The sequence below is a fragment of the Salminus brasiliensis genome, chromosome 18 (assembly GCF_030463535.1).
Source record: "Salminus brasiliensis chromosome 18, fSalBra1.hap2, whole genome shotgun sequence".
Lineage (NCBI taxonomy): Eukaryota > Metazoa > Chordata > Actinopteri > Characiformes > Bryconidae > Salminus > Salminus brasiliensis.
In genome coordinates, this window is record NC_132895.1 from 31,594,926 (window position 1) to 31,613,506 (window position 18,581).

Consider the following 18,581-nt stretch of genomic DNA (forward strand, 5'->3'; position numbering starts at 1 on the left):
AATTCTGCACCTCCACCATCACCCCGTATATATCCACACTACACAACCCCCTACCGACTACACCCTTCTGCCCTGCCCCAACCCCTGTTTGATATTCGCGTGTTCCTGCAGAAGGTGAGCCGACTGGAGGAGCAGGAGAAGGAGGTGGTCAGCGCGCTGCGCTACTTCAAAACCATCGTGGACAAGATGGCCGTGGACTCCAAGGTGCTGCAGATGCTGCCAGGGTCGGCCAGCAAGGTGCTGGAGGCCATTCTGCCCCTCGTACAGGTGGAGGCCAGGATCCAGCACAGGTGAGGCCACGTTCAGCAGCCGGCGTTAGGTGTGTGTTTACGGCCCGTCTTCCAGTCACTTAATTAGAGGGTGGAGGCCATGCTTAGGTTCAGGGGTTTGGATTAGGTGTCAGGGTGGGAATCTTTATAAAGACAGATACAGTATTTGGACAAAAGTATTGGGACACATGCCGATTCATTGCTTCGTCTGAAAGCAAGGGTGTTTTTTGAGCATTGCTGCAAGGATTTGATTGCATTCAGCATTTCAGCATCAGAATGTTGGATGGATGATCACCACCCCACCTCAACATCCCCAACAAGCTACTCCCAAACGCCATCCATCAGTCCAGAGAACACAGTTCCTTCACCGCTCCACAGCTCAATGCCAGGGGGGGGGTCTTTACACCCCTTTACATCCCTCTAGCCGACGCCTGCCTTCGGGATGAGGCATCGTACGGGCCGATCCAACAGACAGCTGTTTTTTTTTGTTTGTTTGGTTTTGGGTATGTTTAGCCTTGTCCATGAGTGAGGCATGATGTACTCATCTTTAATCTTTTCATCAGAGTGAAGAAACAATACCCCCACCCCCATCCACACACACACACACACACACACACAGACCCGCATAGCTCAGCAAGAGTTGATATCTCGATAAAATTTGTCGCTTTAGGTGAAATGTGCTGTTCTGAATAATAAAGGTGTCGTTTATGGGGACATTTTGACTACTTCTCTTCTGGCTGGTCTCCCTCTGCGTACCATCAGGCCCCTGCAACTGATCCAGAATGCAGCGGCACGAGACGTCCTCAACGTTCCTAAATTCAGCCATGTTCAGCTCCTCCTCTGCTGCGTTCTCTCTTCACTGTAGCTTCCTGTAGCTGCTGCCCAGGTCATCAGATTCAAACCCTGACTCTGGTCTTCAAAGCCAAGACTGGACCAGCCAGCCCCTCCGTACTTGATGGCGATGGTCAATCAAAAGCCTGATCTGCACCAAGAGCCCTTCCAGCTTCAAGTACGGCTCGGCTCGACCCTCCATCCTTTAAGATCTAGGAAGACGAGCGTCCAGACTTTTTACTGTCCTGCACCGAAGTGGTGGAACGAGCTTCTCCTGGGTGTCCGAACGGCCGAGTCCAACGCTCGCTGTCTTTAAACCCAGACTGAAGACCCTCCTCTTCTGAGAGGACTCAGGCGAAGAGAAGAGTGGTCTCCTTACTGACTGGTGTTTAGTAGAGTCTAAGATTAGAGGATCTTTGAGTTTCTAGTCTATTGAAACTAGCTGAGGTTTTTCTTGGATAAATAGCAAAGCGCTTTTGTAAGTCGCTCTGGAGAACAGCGTCTGCTAAATGCCTTAAATGTAAATCCTAGCAGGATTTTTATGTATATATATATATATATATATATTTAGAATTATTGAGTGAACGTTAGCTGTCTGTAATGACCACAGACCTGCAGAGTTTCAGAGTTTCAGTCAGTGCTTTGAACAATGGCTTGGAAAAGAGGGCTGTCAAATGTTTCCGCCCGTCTCAGTGCCGGTTTTAACATGCCCTCGTCCACTCTGCGTTGGCACGTCCACCCAAACGGGAATCCCCGGCGCCATCTAAAGGGCTTTTGCGATACTTTACTAACTACAGTAAGGTTTGGAAGGAGGGCTGAGGTGTTGAACATGACCGGCTTGGGCGTGGTGTATGTATCAGGTCCGAAACCTGCTCCTCAATACCAGCAGACCCTGGAAAAGGGTCGCCGACATTTGGGTGCAGCTGCAATTGTTGGCCAGTTCTGGGTGTCCCAGGGAGCATAATTGGCCTTGCTGTCAATGATTGGGTTATCCCTTCTCCCCCTGATTGTGGTAATCAGATGTTGGACCACCAGGGCTTGGTGAAATATAGCCAGGGTGTCCGCACACTTTTTATTTTTTATTTTTTTTCCCCAACAAACCAGTGGTCGTCTTGGTGTGGCTAGGCAGTTCCTTGAGGTTTTTGCAATGCATGGTCACAACTGGATATTCGGTGGTCTTTGGAGCAGCCCATCAGACTCTATTTATGCAATCTCTCTCTCTCTCTCTCTCGCGGTCGCTCCCTCGCGCTCTCTCTGTCTCTGTCTGTAGCTCGGCCGTAGCCTCCTGTCACAACCGAGTGTATCAGAGTCTGGCTAATCTCATCCGCTGGTCCGACCAGGTGATGCTGGAGGGCATCGACCTCGACGACAAGGACACCGTGACGACCGTTACCGCGGTGATAAAGGCGGTGCTGGATGGTGTGAAGGTAAGTGGTTGAGCTTGAGGTGTGTTTGTGTGTGTGTGTGACCTTCAATGGCTGTGCTTGGGATTATTTTATATTTACAGTGGTTGGGGAGTTTGCATAATAGGTTGCAAAAGGAAACGTAAGATAAACGTGTGTGTGTGTGTGTGTGTGTGTGTGTGTGTGTGTGTTACAGGAGTTGGTGAAACTAACCATAGAGAAGCAGGAGCACCCATCCCCGACGTCTCCCAGCAAGCCAGCGCTCCCTGCGGCCAAAGCGGAGAGGTATGGTTCTTGTGTGTTGCACGACTCCCATCCGGAAGCCTCTGGCTTCTCAAACACCAATCGTAGCAAACCATGTCCAGCAACTCCGCAAAAACACTTACCTGGACCTCTGGACAACCCAAAACCTCCCTCCCAAAACAGACCGAACTGCTTTCTGACCCCAAAACACGAATCTCCTCACTGTCCGGAATACGAAGCTCAGGCAGATCCTCCCTAAAGACGGACCCGGTGACCGCAGCCTGGCCTCCGAGAGGTTCGAAAAGTCCTGGGTCCCCAGAGAGGAGAGCGAGAGTGTGTGTGTGTGTGGTCACTGTAGGGCCGGTGAGGTTTAGACAGAGGTGTACTTTCTTCTAAACTGCCCCAAATAAGATACATGAGCCAATCAGAACTGAGTATTTCAATCAGTTTGAGAAAGATGGGGGCAGGTTCGGAGCCCAGAGACCGAGAGAGAGGGCGAGAAGCTGGCCGTTCTATTAGGAGAGGCTCCATCAGCCTCCACCTAACCTAACCCCCCCCCCCCCCCCTTTCTCTCCACACAGCGAGTGTGAGATGCCGCTAACCGAGCGGGAGAAGGAAATCCTGAGTAAGACCACGCCCATCGCCACGCCCACCGACAGCTTGACTGACATTTCCGAGGAGGAAGTGGCCCCGCCCAAGCCGCCGCTCCCCGGACTGAAGTTGGCCGAGCACAGGTGAGAAAATCCCCCCACTGAGAGTTCGAGGACGAGGAAAACTTAAGCGCCCCCCCCCCCTTTTCCCTCTGTACTAGGATGTTCTAGAATGTTCTCCCCCTTCGCACAGTTCTAGGACATCTCATTGACCATATTCTAAAATAGTGTCCATCTTCACAATGTCGTCGTCTTCTTCTCCCTCGGTTCTAGAATGTTCTCATTTACACGGTTCTAGGATATCTTTCGTTGGCAGTCTTCTAAAACTTGTCCGTCTGCTTCCTCTGTACTAGGATGTTCTAGAATGTTCTCCCCATTCACACGGTTCTAGGAAAGCTCATTGACAGTATTCTAAAAGAACGCTCGTCTTCACACTGTTCTGGTCTTCTCCCTTGGTACTAGAATGTTCTCCCCTTGTTCTCATTTACATGGTTCTAGGATATCTTTTGTTGACCATCTTCAAAAACTTTCTCCGTCCGCTTCCTGCGTTGTGAATGTTCTCCCCACTGACACGGTTCTAGAACATCTCATTGACCGTATTCTAAAATAATGTCCATCTTCACACTGTTCTAGTCTCCTCCCTCGGTTCTAGAATGTCCTACCCATATTCTCATTTACAGGGTTCTAAGGTATGTTTTATTGACACTCCTCTAAAATGGCACTCATCTCCACACTGTCCTAGTCTACTCTCTCGGTTCTAGAATGTTCTCGTTCCCACAGTCCTAGAACCCCCCCCCCCCCCCCCATCCACATATTTATTGTCTATGCAGATCTATTCGTTAGTTTGATGTTCGGTTCTCCGAGGAGCAGTTTATCTTATTTTCTCTGTTCTACGTTGGATATTGAGACCAAGGTGCTAAATGTTCTCAGGACTGAAGTTCTAGATAAATGAGGTGCTACGGGAAGTGAGCTGGCGCTCGGCCCGGCTGTGGATTTGGGGCGAGCAGGCTGAGGCACGTCGAGCAGGCAGCTGGACCGGGGACGTTTGGGCCCCTCTGTCTCATCAACAGGAACCGAGTATCACTGCAGGACAGTGTAATGAACTCCCCCCTCCACTTAATTATAGCTTCTCCAGAGGCGGACACACACACACACACACACACGCACACACACACATATATATATGATTTCATTTCTTCCACTGAAATCACCACACACACACACACACCTCTGCCCTTATTGCCTGTGGTTTACAAAGCAGAAGTGCTGTCTGTCCTCTCTGCTTTCGAGTTGCTCCATAAGAGAGCGAATAGGAAAGCGGTAGTGAAACACGCACCTGAAAGAGGAAAGTCTGTATCGGGGAGACGGCTGCTGTGATGCAACACGCGGAGGTGACGTGACGAGAGCCCAGGAAAGAAATCTAGAAATATAGAACGCTCAGGAAGCAGTCGCCCACAGCTGACCGGCCAAGGGCCCCTAGAGCAGGACGCCCCCTCTGCTTACTTCTGCTTTTTTAAGGTGGAGGAAAAGCAGGTTGTGGCCGTTATCAGTGGGAATAGTGTTGCTGTTTTGGAAATGAACGCTCTTCCTGTCCTACGTTGATCTGATTAACAAATCAGAAGAGCCGAAGAGCCGTGTGCTCCTCCTGTCTCTTTTTTTCCAGGTGTCGATTCCACTCCACGTAGCCAGGACGCCCTCGATGGCTCAAACACAACATAAGAGCAACAGTGTAGAGCTGTTGAAGAGGGGGGGGGGAGCGTAAGGGATCCGGGGGCGGTCGGGGGGGGAAGCGTGGAGGTCTGGGCCGCCGAGGGGGGGAAGCGTGGAAGTCTGGGCCGCCGAGGGGGGAAGCGTGGAAGTCTGGGCCGCCGAGGGGGGAAGCGTGGAGGTCTGGGCCATCAAGGGGGAAGCGTGGAGGTCTGGGCCGCCGAGGGGGGAAGCGTGGAAGTCTGGGCCGCCGAGGGGGGAAGCGTGGAAGTCTGGGCCGCCGAGGGGTGAAGCGTGGAAGTCTGGGCCATCAAGGGGGAAGCGTGGAGGTCGGGGCCGCCGAGGGGTGAAGCGTGGAAGTCTGGGCCATCAAGGGGGAAGCGTGGAGGTCGGGGCCGCCGAGGGGTGAAGCGTGGAAGTCTGGGCCATCAAGGGGGAAGCGTGGAAGTCAGGGCTGCTCAGGGGGGAAGCGTGGAGGTCTGGGACGGTCGAGGGGGGAAGCGTGGAGGTCGGGGCCGCCGAGGGGGGGGGGGAGCGTGGAGGTCGGGGCCGCCGAGGGGGGGAAGCGTGGAAGTCGGGGCCGCCGAGGGGGGAAGCGTGGAAGTCGGGGCCGCCGAGGGGGGGAACGTTGTCTGTTAACCATTGTCTGTTTGAAAGGTTAAAAAATTTACCGTTCTACTGTGTATTTGTGGGCGGAGCATGGATATGTCAGTCATGTGTAATGTAGGCGTGTCAGAGTAGGTTGGGTATCAGTCTGTCAGTTCTGTTTTGTTTTCATACTGAATGTGAAGACCTGTATGTCTCTCTCTCTCTCTCTCTCTCTCTCTCTCGCTCTGTCTCCCCGTCTGCTGCCGTTATGGGTTTGTCCTTCTGTCTTCATTCTTTTTTCTCTGCTCTTCAACCTTCAACCTCTTTTATTTGTTTTTTTTCTTCTCTATGTGCTCTGGGGTCCTTTGATCATCCCGCTCCTCTGTCTCTGCACTCTGTCATCGTTTGGTTGTCCTGGGCCAGGAGCAGGATGCAGTTGTGCTCCGATCCTGTTGCCGGGCAGTGGAGGGCCACAGTGATGGAAACGTATGTCAGCCAATGGGGTGCTCTGGGTGCATTCGTTCTGAAATCGGCCTTCCCGATTGGAGGGAAGCCGTGATGTGCATGCGATTGATGGGACCGATGTGCGTTCGGCCCGGCCCGGCCTGGCCTGGCCTGAGCGCACATTGCGGAATGTCCACCAATCAGGGACAAAGCCTGATTGTTGTGATCCTGCATGATTGACCGCCACCCTTTCTAATCCCGACCTCCTGAGAGATTGTGATTGGTCAGCTCCCTCCTGTCCCTGGCTACCTAGCTGAGGTCCAGAGGCGTGTTAGATCTGTTAGAAATGCCCAGAAAACCCACCTTTGGCCCGAGTGTGAGTGTCTGTCTGTGTCGTGTTGGTGTTAGTGTGAGTGTGAGTGTGTAGCCCTCACTAACGTCTGCTCTGTGTGTGTGTGTGTGTGTGTGTGTGTGTGTGTTTGCTGATTAATGCAGTTGATGTTGTTATACCCTGACGATGTCCTTAACATAGCCGCGAATGTCCCGCCCACAGCCCGCCCGCCCTGCCGCCAAAGAAACGCCAGTCGGCCTCTTCTCCCACTCGCGTTGCCATCGTCGCGCCCATGAGCCGGACTAACTGCGGCCTCAGCCTGCCACCGGGGGCGCTTAAACAGGTACGGTCATCCACCCTGTCTCCACCCGCAGTTCATTTTCCCCCCAACATTCATCCGGCAAATTCACCTTCCATAGCTGTAATACAGCACATGCAGTTATGCTATGTTATGACACTCATTTATATTAATAATAATAAAACTGTCATTATAATGATATTAATATTAAGTATTTTAAGCTTGAATGAAACAATTTAATCACTCTGCACTGAGCTCTGTTCATAATTACAGCTCTGTTTTATGACAAAATGCTAATAAGGTCATTTCAAATTGTAATAATACACAATATACTCATTATTACCACCCTGTTACGCCAGCAAAATCACTTCTGTTTATTGTAATTAGTGTAATTAGTGAGGAGTCGAACCTACAGCACCTGAACTGCCCATTACACAACATGCAGGTGACTCTCTTAAAGCTTTTGAAGCCCTGCCCGGACAGGGGTAGTGTTACATGACGAGGAGGTGGGGTCATGTCGTTTGAAGGTAGCGGTAAGGTGCACGTATCGGTCACTGTACTATATAAGGAGCAAAGAGGGTGATGGAAAGCAATAAACCTGCCACTATCTAGAACCCACATGCATGAAAGTGCTGCCAATTACACACCAATTATATGTGATCTAATAATGCAAGCCTGGGGTAATAGTCTCTGTGCTCAATCATTTGCATAACAGGGTGGTAACAGGGTGTTTATTGTGCATTGTTACGCCTAATCGTAAGAACTTATTACTAATAATGTCTCTCAGATCCGATTAAGATCCGACGTCTTTCAGGTTCTGTAAGTTTAATGCGTCCATTCATCGAATTCCACCGAATTGGTAGTTGTTGTTTTTTTTTTTTAACGTCTGCTTCTGTTCCTGTGTTGTGGTTTCTGTGGTTTCTGTGGTAACAGCAGCAGGAGTACGAGGTGGACCTCCTCCAGAGACGTTTTTCGGGCGGCAGCCAATCGTACGGCGGAGACTCTCCCCGCCTCTCGCCCTGTAGCAGCATGGGAAAGCTGAGCAAGTCTGACGAGCAGCTCTCATCCCTGGAGAGAGACAGCGGCCAGTGCTCGCGCAACACCAGCTGCGAAACGCTCGGTACGTGTGCACACACACACACACACACCCTGTAACAGAACCACCTCGGAGCCCGCAAACCCAACTGCAGAACTTTGGAGAAGGCGGATGGCGTGGTGATTTTCCAGCCCGTGTAAATCTGTGGCTGAAACTTGCTGAAATACTACCGAAACTCTTGGTGCGGCGCACACCTCCCGCCTCAAACCACAGCATCTGCCACTGTGTGTTAGCCCTTACTTGAAATCAGCGATATGGACAAAAGTATTGGGACATCTGCCCGTCCCTTGTTTCTTCTGAAATCAAGGGTGTTTCAAAATAGCTCATCCGGCTCTTGTTGGAGTTACTGTTTCTGCTGTCCAGGGAAGAAGGCTTTCTACTAGATTTTCATTATTGGGGCATTGCTGTGAGGATTTGATTGCATTTAGAAACAACAGCATTAGTGAGGTCAGGGTGTTGGATGGGGGGGGCTTCTGCGCATTAGCCCCTTGGGGGGGCTTTATACCCCTCTATAGCCCACGCCTGGCATTAGGCAGCATGGTGCCAATAAGGTCATCAATGTTGATCAGAACTGGCAGAACTTCTTCTCTACAAACTTAAACTGTGTGTGTGTGTGTGTGTGTGTGTGTGTGTGTGTGTGTGTAACTTGAAGTACCTGAATGCGCTCATTACAAGAGGTGTCCACAAACATTTGGACGTATAGTCTCATGTTATATCTCTCTCTCTCTCTCTCTCTCTCTCTCTCTCTCTCTCTCTCTCTCTCTAGATAACACAGATGGATACGATCCTGACTACGACTTCCTCCATCAGGACCTCTCAGTATCCGAGCCTTTGCCGTTCCCCACAGTTTCCAGCGGTTGCCTGAGCCCTCTCCCGGAAAGCCTCAGCGAATCTGCGTCCCCTGGTCCCACCCACCCCCGCTTCAGCGTCCCCCTGACCAGCCAGAGCTCTCTGGATCAGTGGACTCCACCCTCCTCCGCCGGGGCGTCCAATGGGGAGCAACCCCCGGCCCTGCCGCAGAAGAAGCGGCGTTCGGCTCCCATCCTGTCGTCCTGCCCGCTGTACGAGCGCCTTCCCTCGCACTACGACAACCTGCAGGAGGAGGACACGCCCACCCCGCCGTTTCCGCTGGTAACACCCGTGTCTCCCGGGCCGCAGTGCAATGGGGATGGAGTGCAGTCGCCGAGCGTCTTCAGCGACAGTCCGCCACCTCTACCAGAGAAGAAGAGCAAAACGAGTACGTAGAGTTGCCCACATGGGGGGATGTTTAACCCCATTTCTGTGTTAATGGCCGGACTGGGCCAGGGCTATAGCTCTCCGTTACCCGTTATAGGGCTTAACTGCATGCCGACATCATCCCACACTCGCCTCGGACCTAAATCACAGCTAAATCCCAAATAGCTCTGTGCTGCAGGTGCACTCTGGGGGTCATTAAACAGGCTTCTACACCCAGATTGAACCTTAGCGTAGTAGAAACTGCTCAAGTTCTGCTCTGACCATTCTCATTAAGATCACATGGCCAGCTCCGTATATGAAAGTGGGTCAGATTTGGCAGATTTGTGTGTCCACACGGGTTTGAAAACATCAGAACTGGCTCCCGTTCGGATTCGGAATTGGGATTATGTGTATTTATCATACATTTGTAGCGTGACCGTTTACTTATGGCCGGTGTGAATCCTCCCGCCTGATATGAGCAAAAAATGAGGCAGTGGTGGGGTTTGTAACGTGAATGCAGCAGTATATGCAGTAGTGATACGTGTGTGTGTGTGTGTGTGTGTGTTCTCTCTCTGCGCAGTCATGCAGTACATGCAGTTCGTGGAGGATTACTCCGAGCCCCAGCCGTCCGTCTTCTACCAGACTCCTCAGAGCGAGCGCATCTACGAGCAGCGGCGGAACAAACACTTCCAGGAGGTTTACGGCGTCCATGAGTCTTACAGCAGCTCGGATTCAGTGCACGAGCCCCCGCCGCCACCTGCCCTGCCGCCAAAACAGAGACAGCTGGTAAAGCGTGCGCGGACACACACACACACACACACACACACACACACAACCTCTAAACCTGCATGCACATGCAAGGTATAAAAAGAAACCCTCTTAACCTTCAGTGGCCGGCGGTGTAAAAATAATATGTGGTTCCGAGGCATTTCGAAGCGTTTCTATTGGCCCGTTCATCATGCAAATGGAGATAGAAGGTCTTTGCGTGGCTTTTATATATTTATATATATACACACACACACGCACGGAAGCGAGCTAGTTCTCGCATGGTCAGTGATTAATGGGCAGCCCCTGGGGAACAGAGCCAGGTTAGAGGTTAAACCCCTAAAGGCCAGGGGTCAAACTGGTGGTACCTGTAAGAGGATCAGCGCGGCCGGCAGGGTGGCCACTTCAAAGGACACGAGGGGGACAGGAGGAGGTCGCTGATTAATGATTTATGAAGTACTTAATGAGTAAACATGATGAGGATTCCCCCATTCGGGGACAAGGTAACAACAGGTGGGGGCCGCCGCCGAGCTGGACGTCTGGTGGGAGTCCTGTCCCGTTCTGTGAGGCCTTTTTAAAAATCGTAGCAGTTAGCCGTTAGCCGCTAAATATTACTGATATCATCCTCTTATTTTCCTGTCCTTCCTTCCTGTTCTTTTTTCTGCTCGTTTGACTTTCTGCTTTTTCCTCCTTTTCTTATTTCCCTCATCACCTTTCTCTGCTCTGGTTCCTCCCTTCACTGTCCTCCTCTTTCTGTCTCTATAGGCACCTCACTCTTCCTCTCCTTCCTCTTCTTCCTCCTCTTCCCTTTCACTGCTCCCTCCTTCCGCTGGTGTCCCGGAGGAGGCGGAGTCAGCTCTCGGCCTCAGCCTATCTGTGTCTAACTCCTTCCTTAGTGGCCACGCCTCTCTGACCACACCCATGGTGAGTGAGAACCAATCGGGTCGTCTTTTATTTATTTATTTATTTATTTATTTATTTATCATTTTATGTTCTTGACTGTTTTGTGACATGACCGACTTCAACGAGGCATAGATCTGCATCCAGCATGGGCTTCTGAAGGTGATGCTCTTGAGACCGTTTAGTGTTACGGGGTGGCGCTACTGCCTAAGCGTTGGCCCAATCCAGTGATGCCACAGCTTCGTCCCAGTTTCCCGTTCCGCACCCAACTGTGATCAGGGTGGGCTTTCCGAAAGCTGCTATTGCGAACCCCTGCATTACAGCACTATTCCGACATCCATACGCCGATCCCTGTCCCCCTCGTGCCACCAACTCTCCTCTGATCCGATAAGATGCTGACGCCTCGAGACATCTGACCGTGACCTTCAGGCGTTAGCAGCAGATCCTTCAAGTCCAGTCCAGTACGGTTGTGAGGTTGTGAGAGACCCTGATTTATCGTAGATTCGCCCTGGAGCACTCTTCGTAGGTACTAACCACCGCGTACTGACCCTCAGACCCTCAGTCGTCTAGCGTCTCACAGTTTGAGCCATGTCAACTTTAAGAACTGGCAGCTCACTTGCTGAATAATGTATCCCATGTATCCACCCCCTGACCGGTCCGGAGGTTCAAGTGGTCTCCAAAGTGGTCTTTTTTTTTTTTTCTTCCTTTGGTTTCAGTGAAAGTTGTTGCAGTTGAAGCTGGAGGGCCGGGCCAGGCCAGGCCGGGCCGGGCTAATCCGCCATGTGCCCTATGTTTGCTGCCTGGTTTGGCCTGTGTTATTTCCTGGTGTCCCGTTTTGGATCCAGCGTGTGGTTTGGTTAGCCTTTGTTTGTGCTGCTTATGTTCTGTGTCGGTTCTCATTCTCTGGGTTCCTCTGAACTCTCTGGAAGTTTAGGCTTCAGATGCACGGAGCTCTAAAAATACTCGCACCCACCACATCACACCATCACGCTCTGCTGCGCTATTTTCTGCCTCGTCGAGAAGCAGATCTGCCGGATTCCTGCGCGCTACTGCTCTTTAATGTATGTGGTCGGCTTGGTGGGTCCGCTCCAGTTTCTCACGAGTGTCTCTCTCGCGCACCCCCCCGGATGTTAAACCTTATTTAAACGCTGCTTTAAGGTTGATTATACGCTTTCCTGCCCTGATCCAGCCCTCTGGTGTCTTAGTGTGCGGCTGGCCAGAGGCAGACCTGAGCGCTTAATCTAATCTCCAGTCCTGCGTTTATCTGGGTTTAAGATTTTAAGTCTCTGACCCACGCGCTTATCTAACCCCCCTCTTTTAATCTGCGTGCAGGGGTTTGGAGCTAATGTTTTTGGCCCTGTTCTAAAGCCCTCAGGTCAGCTCTGAGGGGGATGCAGGATGCAGGACTGTTGGTCTGAAGGTCTCGTGGATGAGAGGGGGGAGCACCCAGGACTCATCCAGGAGCTCCAGGGGCATCATGACCCCGTCCAAACACTGTAGTCGAGTCCGCTACCTCCAGCTTCAGGCACCGCCTCCTTCAGTCTCCTCAAACCTGGTCCCAACAGTCAGCAGCCATGGGCTGCTCCAAGCTCCAAGACTGTGTAAGAGAGGCAGTTCCTCAGAAGAGCGGTTGAGGTCCTGAAGGCAGAGACGGCTTTCAGAGAGTACTGCTCATAAGGACATCATCAGAACCCCAGGAACCTAAACAAGCCTGGTGCTTTTTGGCCGCAGTGAGGAGATGAGGACCACGCTTCGGGACTGATGAGACGGTGTGATTGATGTGTCCTTGTTCCTCAGACTGTGTGAAGAGCGTTTCTGCATTAGCTCTGAAGCTCTCAGTGGGGGGGAGGAGGGGGGCATTTGGAGGAACTGCTTCCCAGCCTTAACGATGTGTGTGTGTGTGTGTGTGTGTGTGTCAGTGAGAGACATGGGGCTTGAGGACTTGAGTATTTCACCATGTGTTGTCTTCCTTCACATGGCCACAAGTAAACACAGTGATTGACCCGTGTGTGTGAGAACCATATGGATGGGGTCTCTCTCTCTCTCTCTCTCTCTCTCTCTCTCTCTCTCCAGCCCTCCCCACACCCCCCTCCTTCCCTCGGGTCGCTGTGGAATGTTCGCATTCCGGAATTCCTCCGACGGAATACAACAGGGGGATGCTTCCTGCTCTCCTAGGGAAACGTGTTGAGCCGTGCGAGAGAGAGAAAGAAAGAGAGAGAGAGAGACGGGGCGCGCGAGAGAAAGAGAGAGAGAGAGACAGGGCGCGCGAGAGAGAGTAGGCTGGGTTGGAATGTTCTTGCTGGTGTTCTCGACGAGTCCCTGCAGGTCTCTTCTGCCCCTATTCGCTGACTGTAATCTCTGCAGTCTAACACACACACACACACACACACACTGATTTGTTTGGAAGCAGCCCTACAGCGAAGGTTTAGCATGAAATCCCTTTCTGGGCTGAGGACTTTCTAGGGCAAGAGGTGCTCAACAACATCTTCCTCAAGCCAGGTCTTCACTGGCTTAGTGCTCTCCTCTAAGCGCGTTGAAGCACCAGAAGGAGGAGGAGGATGATTGTGATAAATAAAGCTACAGATACCGTAGAAGACCCTGTTTGTTTTCTTCCCCTGTTGGAGCTCCCCTTAGCTCTAGCGGGGCTCCCAACACTAGGAGTGTGCTCTGCCACCGATGCGGTCACGTTCTGCAGGAGGAAAGCGTCTGGTCCCTTAGCTTCACCACACCAGCTAACAGACGCCCCTGCCGTCCAAAATCTCTTAAGAGTGATGAGAGGAGAGAGAGCCGCCATGTATAGCAGCTGTATAGGTCTATCCAGACCTTCTATCCTCTTTTCCACCAATCAGAAAGCTGGCAGACCAATGAGAGAAGAGCTGCGTCCGTTAAGAGGGGAGGTCTAGTGCGTGTCTGTTAAATTATTATTATTACCTTTGTGTTAGGCTTGGGCTGATTAGGCAGTCCCATCAGCTGGTACTTTGGACAATTGCAGAACCACAGGACTACGATCAGAACCAGCCAGTCTGTCACAGGTACACTGTGTGATGTCTCCGGTATTTATTGTCTCTCGTGTCTCCCCGTAGAGCGAGAGTGCCAATGACGAAGGTGGAGAGGGAGAGTATGTGAACCTGTACTCCGCCACACAGGCCAACGGTGACCCCACGCACCACTCAGTGAGTACCTGCATGATTTCTGGAGATCAGGTTGGGCTGCAGAAATTGGACAGCAGTGAAGGGTTGAACATCCATGGCTTAATGCCAGCAGCGTTATGCCAGTATTGGTATTTTTTTATGCCCTAGGGCTCCCCCTACAGGGGAAAGGGGTAATTCACTTCAGTAGAGCTCCTGCCCCCCATACGAGGAAATAGTCCCTCAGAGCTGGAAGAAGAAACCTTGGGAGGAACCAAGACCAATCCTCCTCTGGTCAGCTTAGCAGCTGGCCAGCTAGTCAGCTAGTCTTAGCTCAGTAAGAGAGAAACGGCCGATGCTCGGTCCGATGCGATAACGTGCAGCCTGAGGAAGCTGATCACATCCTCACCCCCTCATTCAGTCAGTATAGCTGAGGGGCTGAAGACACTGAGATTTCGAGCGGGGTAGCTGGCCAAGCGTTGACCCTTTCATCATGAGACCACATGTTTAATTCTGGGTGATGCCACAGCCATACGTAATCGGCATAAGCATTTAGACTGGCTGGTATATGCCAGTGTATGTGTGCATGTGCTCACCCTCCAGTCCTTCTGTCTGTTTCTCCAGGACACGCCCACACACTGTGATGAAGTCATTCAGGACCCCGCCCCCCACATACCCCCGTCCAATAGTAAGGAGGCTCTAGCCAAAGACAGGTACGGATACAGCTCTGCTCAGCTCAGCTGAAAAAGTTGTGTGTGTGTGTGTGTGTGTGTGTGTGTGTGTGTGTTTGTGTGTGTGTGTACATACATGTGTAACACGGTCTACTCGTTTCAGGTTGAAGTCGGTGGAGTCGAGCCATGTTGTTAACGAGGACGTGGATGAGCTTTCTCTCGTGGATCACAAGGAGATCATGAATCGCATCACTCTCAAAGCAGAGGTACCGGAGTGTAGAAATCCCACATACATGTACTACTCCTCATCACAGTGTTGGTCTTGTGTTGAGAGCATCCTGACCAATCACTGTGCCAGAAGAGTTTCTGTGGGTATTTTGGCGAACCAAGGTATCCACATCATCCAACAGAATTAGCTTGGTCAGAACACAACAGGCTAGTGTGTTGTTTATGTATGTTGCCTGGTTAAATGACCTGCGGTAGCTTTTTAAACCCAAACAAACATAAAGTCCGTGCTCAGTGAGTGTCTACCTGTAATTAACTCTATATAACATTAGAATAAACCCAAATAAACATAGTCAGTGGTCAGTGAGAGCGCCTACCTGTAATTAACTCTATATAACATTAGAATAAACCCAAATAAACATGAAGTCAGTGGTCAGTGAGAGTGTCTACATGTAATTAACTCTATATAACATTAGAATAAACCCAAATAAACATAATCAGTGGTCAGTGAGAGTGTCTACCTGTAATTAACTCTATATAACATTAGAATAAACCCAAATAAACATAGTCAGTGGTCAGTGAGAGTGTCTACCTGTAATTAACTCTATATAACATTAGAATAAACCCAAATAAACATAAAGTCAGTGGTCAGTGAGAGTGTCTACCTGTAATTAACTCTATATAACATAAAGTCAGTGGTCAGTAAGAGTGTCTACCTGTAATTAACTCTTTATAACATTAGAATAAACCCAAATAAACAAAGTCAGTGGTCAGTGAGAGTGTCTACCTGTAATTAACTCTATATAACATTAGAATAAACCCAAATATATAGTTCTTCAGTTAAGGCAGTACATCTATATAGAGCCACAAAGACTTAACAAACCAGGTGTGTGTGTGTGTGTGTGTGTGTGTGTGTGTGTGTGTGTGTGTGTGTGTACTGCCTGGTTAAATGACCTGCTTCCTTCCCAAAGTGGGGTCTGATGATCTTCGTGGATTCGCAGACATACAGCCATGCGTAGAGCTTACATGTACTAATACATGTACTTGTGTACTAAAGTTAAAATTGGCCCGTGGACCCCCTGGCTATAGTGTACGTCAGGGACCCCTGGAGGTCATCAGACCTCACTTTTAAGAAGCATAAGCAAAGCTCCTGCAGGTTTTCTACGCCTGTGAAGAATCATTTAAAAGGAGCATTTCTGTTCGTCCGTTCATCATGAAATTCAGATACAAGGTTTTCATGTGACTGAGACGATACATCTGTATTCACCTATAAATAACCCTGCCTGGCCTCCTAATTCCACGTTTCGCCACTCTAAACTACAGCTGTGAGGAAACTGTGGCTGGAAAAACGGCCGCTCACACTCTCAGTCCAGGCTGTCAGGGCTGTGTCGCCCTCTGGTGGCGGCTGGCGTTTACTGCGCCTCACCAGTGTCTCACTCATACTCGTACTGCATGCAGAGTGTGTACGCCACGGCTGCAGCAGTCTGCCAGCAGCGGCTGTGTGTGTTGATATTTAATACAAAGGGCTTATATTTCATATGGCCGAGTTCAGTGTGTGTGTGTGTGGGGGGGGGGGGGGGTTGACCTGCCTTTGGATATTAAAAGAGTAGGGCTGGAAAGTGTGTGTGTGTGTGTGTGTGTGTGTGTGTGTGTGTGTTGGCATCTGTGTTTGTTAGAGGCATTTGGAGTTTCTCTGCAGAGGCAGATGTCAGTCCAGCAACACACACACACACTCACTCACTCACTCAGCTGGTGCAGTGTTTTTGGGAGCTGGCTCATTGGGCCAGGCTTGACTGGTCTGCAGTAATATCTCTCTCTCTCTCTCTCTCTCTCTCTCTCTCTCTCTCTCTCTCCTGCCGCCCCCCCACCCTCTCTTTCTGATAGGGCGATGATGGGCCTGATGTTAGAGCTGGCTCCAGCGATATTCTGCTAGTCCACGCTACAGAAACGGACCGCAAAGGTAATCTCCATCGCTGAGGGCCGTTCTTCTTCCTCTTCTTTGTTCCTGCAGTTTTGGGCTGAAAATCTTTGCGTGCAGTGAAAAAAGGGCGTGTTTTTCTGTGTTGGGCTAAAAAAAAGCCTTTCTGTGATGGCTTCTGGGGTATCTGTGGTGTTAACTCTCTGTTTTTACGTGTTACAGACCTGGTGTTGTACTGTGAAGCTTTCCTGACGACGTACAGAACCTTCATCACCCCTGAGGACCTCATCAAGAAACTGCACTACAGATATCCTTTAATCTGTGTGTGGGAAAGAGAAAGGCCAGCCTGACGAGTCAGACAGGGGGGGAGAGAGTCAGACAGGGGGAGAGAGAGTCAGACAGGGGGAGGTGTGAAGCCCTTCGCTCCAGAGAAACTAATGGAGTAAAACGTGGTGGTGGTGCACAGTGGTTGTCAAGTCTTGAAGAGGTTAACGCCTAGAGCTAGTTACTACACCAAATGGTTACGAATACACTGGCAGTGCTCAGTGAGAGTGTCTACCAGTAATTTACTCTATATAACATTAGAATAAACACAAATGAACATAGTTGGTGGTCTGTGAGAGTGTCTACCTGTAATTAACTCTATATAACATTAGAATAAACCCAAATAAACATAGTCAGTGGTCAGTGAGAGTGTCTACCTGTAATTAACTCTATATAACATTAGTATAAACCCAAATAAACATAGTCGGTGGTCTGTGAGAGTGCCTACCTGTAATTAACTCTATATAACATTAGAATAAACCCAAATAAACATAGTCAGTGGTCAGTGAGAGTGTCTACCTGTAATTAACTCTATATAACATTAGTATAAACCCAAATAAACATAGTCGGTGGTCTGTGAGAGTGCCTACCTGTAATTAACTCTATATAACATTAGAATAAACCCAAATAAACATAGTCGGTGGTCTGTGAAAGTGTCTACCTGTAATTAACTCTATATGACATTAGAATAAACCCAAATAAACATAGTCAGTGGTCAGTGAGAGTGTCTACCTGTAATTAACTCTATATAACATTAGAATAAACCCAAATAAACATAGTCAGTGCTCAGTGAGAGCGTCTACCTGTAATTAACTCTATATAACATTAGAATAAACCCAAACAAACATAAAGTCAGTGGTCAGTGAGAGGATCTACCTGTAATTAACTCTATATAACATTAGAATAAACCCAAATAAACATAGTCAGTGGTCAGTGAGAGTATCTACCTGTAATTAACTCTATATAACATTAGAATAAACCCAAATAAACATGACGTCAGTGGTCAGTGAGAGCGTCTACCTGTAGTTAACTCTATATAACATTAGAATAAACCCAAATAAACATAGTCAGTGGTCAGTGAGAGTATCTACCTGTAATTAACTCTATATAACATTAGAATAAACCCAAATAAACATGACGTCAGTGGTCAGTGAGAGCGTCTACCTGTAGTTAACTCTATATAACATTAGAATAAACCCAAATCAACATGACGTCAGTGCTCAGTGAGAGCGTCTACCTGTAATTAACTCTATATGACATTAGAATAAACAATTATTTTTTTTACTTAAAGAATCTTTTGAATGCTTAAAGGATTCTGTATAGAACCATGTCTTTACTGAAGAACCTTTAAAGAACGCCCCTTTTTTTTCTTTTTTCTTTTTTTTTCTTTTTATTTATGTATTTTTTTGAAGAGCGTACGTTTCTCTACAATGAACCCTTTCACACCAAACCACCCTGAATTACTGTTTGTATCTCAACCACTAAATTATAGGTACTATTTACTGGGTTTATCCTTTGTGTGTGTGTGTGTGTGTGTGTGTGTGTGTGTGTGTGTGTGTGAGAGAGAGAGAGAGA

General features: G+C 49.5%; 1 protein-coding gene across 6 annotated transcripts in view; it reads left to right on the top strand.

Moving 5' to 3' along the window:
- The window catches only part of rapgef1b (Rap guanine nucleotide exchange factor (GEF) 1b), a 41,362-nt gene that overhangs the window by 16,511 nt on the left and 6,270 nt on the right, over positions 1-18,581 (top strand). Inside the window, exons 3-17 of one of the 6 annotated variants that reach the window (XM_072661662.1) lie at positions 112-290; positions 2,371-2,527; positions 2,700-2,788; positions 3,328-3,480; positions 6,115-6,177; positions 6,689-6,809; positions 7,698-7,884; positions 8,627-9,097; positions 9,656-9,861; positions 10,606-10,764; positions 13,824-13,913; positions 14,493-14,581; positions 14,703-14,805; positions 16,649-16,724; positions 16,905-16,989. In XM_072661662.1, the coding sequence (XP_072517763.1) occupies positions 112-290; positions 2,371-2,527; positions 2,700-2,788; positions 3,328-3,480; positions 6,115-6,177; positions 6,689-6,809; positions 7,698-7,884; positions 8,627-9,097; positions 9,656-9,861; positions 10,606-10,764; positions 13,824-13,913; positions 14,493-14,581; positions 14,703-14,805; positions 16,649-16,724; positions 16,905-16,989 (2,228 nt within the window). The remainder of the gene's footprint in view (positions 1-111; positions 291-2,370; positions 2,528-2,699; positions 2,789-3,327; positions 3,481-6,114; positions 6,178-6,688; positions 6,810-7,697; positions 7,885-8,626; positions 9,098-9,655; positions 9,862-10,605; positions 10,765-13,823; positions 13,914-14,492; positions 14,582-14,702; positions 14,806-16,648; positions 16,725-16,904; positions 16,990-18,581) is intronic. The other 5 variants (XM_072661663.1, XM_072661666.1, XM_072661664.1 and 2 more) reach the window with 5 other exon arrangements.